Genomic DNA, 3,908 nt, shown 5'->3' with positions numbered 1-3,908 from the left:
CCTAGAATCTCCCAGTGAGGGGCTGGGGTGTGGCTCAGTGGTAGAGCCCCTGCCTAGAATCCACCAGTGAGGGGCTGGGGTGTGGGTTAGAAGTAGAGTGCTTGCTTAACATGTGTAAAGCTCTTTTTTTATCCCCAAATATGAAAAAAGTGGGAGGAGGAATGATGTGGCAATTATGGACTTACTGAATTGTGACTATGCTTTCTTTAAAGACAGACTAATTGTAAAATATAATTGTGACCAACAGCTGAGTAAAGAAATGCGGTTTAAAGGGGTCTTTTTTTAACCCTTCCCCTACCAGCTCCTGGCATGGCCGGCAGATGCTCCTGAGACTGTCACTGTGGTCACTATTGCTCCTGACTTCCACGGAATCCATCATGGGTACATAACAAACCTGAAGAAGTTCACAGCCTACTTCACATCTGTCCTGTGTTTTACCACCCCAGGGGATGGGCCTCCGAGCACACCTCAGCTCGTGAGGACCCATGAAGACAGTGAGTATCCCTCTCCTTGTGTCTGAGCCTATCCTCTCAAGGACCACCGACAAGAGGTAGTCATGACATTGGCTATACAGGGTCACAATGCAGCTGGCACTAGGAAGCCCCCAGTAGCTCAGTGCACTTACAGGGCAGTCATCCCAGCCAGTGTATCCCTGAATGGGATGAATGACAAAAGGGCAGGCAACCCTTGGAATGTGGGAGGGGCCTTGTTCAAACACAGAGGCTCTGGGGACAACAGTGGAGGGAGTAGTCCTACTGTGTTCATGGAGAGAGTAGACATACTGTGTTCAGTCCTACTGAGTGTGGCTGTCATTATTCAGACCTTTAATTCCAATCCCCTGACTTTTTTGCTTGGTTGCCAGCCATGGCTCTCCACCCACTCTTTCTCCACCACACTGGAGCTTTGCTTTAGGCTCCGTCTCTGCCCTTGACTTTGGCTTTGCATTACCCCCACTCAGTCAGTTCCCACCAGCCCCTGTCTGCTCTCAGCAACTGTTGTGTCAAGGATACCTTGTCTGGTGAAGGTACCTGAGGGAGTAGTTATAGGAACACACAAGGCCATAGGCAAGGGCACCCCTAGCTGGGCACACTGGTATACCCTTATGTCAGCACTCGGGAGGCTGAGGCAGGAGGACTCTGAGGCTTTTGAGGGTAGCCTGGGATAAAGAGCAAATCGTTTTCTCAAAAACTAACACAACGAACAAAACCCCAAGGAGCCTCATGATAGACATCTACAATGAAAACCGGTGAAAAGCATTAGATGTCCCAAATGAGGACAATTTGGGGAGAGAGGGAAAAGGTCATGCAAAAGATATCTTGTAGCTATTAAAAACACCCAAACTTTTGAGCTCAAAACACTTGAGGGAAGATTGCCATGATATAATGTCAAGTGGGGAAAAAAAGTTAACCAAATTACTTGAGATCCATGTTTTAGCAAAATACAGTTATTTATTATTTTGAGACACATTGTCTCTATATGGTGTGTGTGTGTGTGTGTGTGTGTGTGTGTGTGTGTGTAGGTCCCATATCTTTCTCAGTCACTTCACCTGATTTTTTGAAACAGGTTCTTTTCATGACCCTGGAGCTACCCTCTAGGCTAGGCTGGCTGAGCACTAAGTCTCTGGGATCCACCTGTCTCTGCCCCAAGAACTGGGAATCATAAATGTCTGCAGGACACCAGCTTTTTAAAAGTGGATTCTGGGCCTAGAACTCAGATCCTGGGACTTGTGTTAAAGCAGTTGCCAGGCAAGTGTGAGGACCTGAGGAGGGGTCCCCAGAACCCACAGAAATGCTGGGTGAGTGTGGCAGCTTGCTGTAATTCCAGTCTTAGCAGGCAGAGACAGAGGATCCCCAGATCAAGTCAGGTAGTGGGACTTAGACATGTGGGCAAGCTCTGGGTTTGATTGAGAGAGTGACCTCAATGACTAGGTTAGAAGGGCATTGAGAAGGATTCCAAGCATCGACCTGGGTCTCCACATGCACATGTGCACACTCAAACATCAAACACACATACACACTCACCCAATCACAAATATACAGACACACTCACAAACATACACATATTCACACAGTCACAAACATACAGACATACTCACAGACACACATCACAAACATACACACACTTACACAGTCACAAATACATAGACACACTCACAAACACACACACTCAGACAGTCACAAACATGCAGTTACAAACATACACATTCACAGTCACAAACATACAGACATACACACAGCCACAAGCACACACACAGTTACATAGACATACTCACAAACACACAGTCACAAACATACACACAGTCACAGATCAGTTACACACTCACACAGCCACAAACACACACATATTCACACAGTCACAAACATACATCACAAACACATACACTTGGTAACACACACACAAACACACATGCAAATGCACACTCACAAAAACCACACACTCACACACACAAACATACAAACACACACATTCACACCTGAACATGTGTATGATGGCCCCACGCATGCAAACGGGCAGACAAACATGCAGACAGCCACATACATATGTGAAATTGGAAAACTGAAAAAGAACATAACGAAATCGAATAAGAACTCAGATCCTCAACCGAGACCTCTCCCCTGCTCTTGAGCTGCCATTTTTAGTAGGCAGGTGGCCTCTTTGTCCTTTCTAGAAGGATGGAGAGCTCTCATGGAGGTAATATCAAGGGTAGGGTTGCAGTTGTCTCTGGGGTGCAGCTTGTTTGGGCTGGGGAGCTGGCAACTAGCCTCTGCTGTGTCACAGACATAAGCCACTAGCTCTGGGCCCTCTGCAGAGCCCCAGTGACGTGGGAACATGCTGGACGAGGGTTGCAGTAGAGAGAAAGAGTATCAATTGAAAGCTAGACATTTACAGAGTTAGAGGACGGCACAATTGGGCAAGAATCCAGGAAGCAGAAGCACTGGGAATATAAAAGGAGCAGTCGCTTCCTCTGCTACGACATCGATCGCAAAGGAACAAGCCACTTCAAAAACCCGTCAGGACGTCTTTCTGGATGCTTGCAGTCGAGGGAGGGTGACATGGTCCTGACAGCATCTCTTTACCATCTTCCACTGAGAGAAGTGGCGTTTGTCTGTGTTTCAGCCCCCCTGTGAAGGCTCTCTGAGGCTGTACCTGTTTTAAAATTCATAAGTTGTGTTAGGGTTTTGTCATAGTTCCAGGGAAGAGCGAGGTACAGGCTGCTGCTTGTGTGGCAGGGCTGCTGGGAGGCAGGAAAGAGCCTATGGCCTCCTCTCCCGAAGGCCAAGCAAGAGCCCTGACTTCACACCGAAGCTTCAGTGTGTTCCCAGCAGCTTTGCAAGGGAGCCTGTGGTAAGGCACCTTGAGTGGAGGGTGCTCCCCTCCTGGCCAGAGCAGGTCCTCAGCTAAGAGGAATGTAGAGCAGGGCATGGTCTTCTCCAAACTCCTGTTTTACCACTAAGGCAGGATGTTATGGTACAGGCCTTTTGCTGAACTTTCTCTTGCCCCTGAAAAAATCCCTTGGGAGGGAAGAGTTCAGAAACTAGACTTCTGGGTCAGGTGAACAGACACTGCCCTTGGCCCTAGCCTTCATTTGTGGCTCCCGCAGGGTTCATAATGCCATAAAAGCCAGACTCGTGGTCCCTCCCACTGGAAGATTCTAGTCAAGAACTCTTGCAAAGCCAAGCCCCTCACTGGGAGATTCTAGACAGGGGCTCTACCACTGAGCCAAACCCCAGCCCCTCACTGGGGGATTCTAGGCAGGGCTCTACCACTGAGCCACACCCCAGCCCCTCACTGGGGGATTCTAGGCAGGGGCTCTACCACTGAGCCAAACCCCAGCCCCTCACTGGGGGATTCTAGGCAGGAGCTCTACCACTGAGCCACACCCCAGCCCCTCACTGGGGGATTCTAGG

At 48.8% G+C, this 3,908-nt stretch overlaps 1 protein-coding gene across 1 annotated transcript in view; it reads left to right on the top strand.

Annotated features, from left to right (window-relative positions):
• The window catches only part of Sdk1 (sidekick cell adhesion molecule 1), a 620,720-nt gene that overhangs the window by 443,658 nt on the left and 173,154 nt on the right, over window positions 1-3,908 (top strand). The window contains exon 18 of the mRNA XM_028756035.1: window positions 302-494. Within this exon, the coding sequence (XP_028611868.1) occupies window positions 302-494 (193 nt within the window). The remainder of the gene's footprint in view (window positions 1-301; window positions 495-3,908) is intronic.

Source organism: Grammomys surdaster, unplaced genomic scaffold, assembly GCF_004785775.1.
Source record: "Grammomys surdaster isolate TR1022 unplaced genomic scaffold, NIH_TR_1.0 126109, whole genome shotgun sequence".
NCBI lineage: Eukaryota > Metazoa > Chordata > Mammalia > Rodentia > Muridae > Grammomys > Grammomys surdaster.
This window is presented reverse-complemented; position numbering and strand designations above follow the sequence as displayed.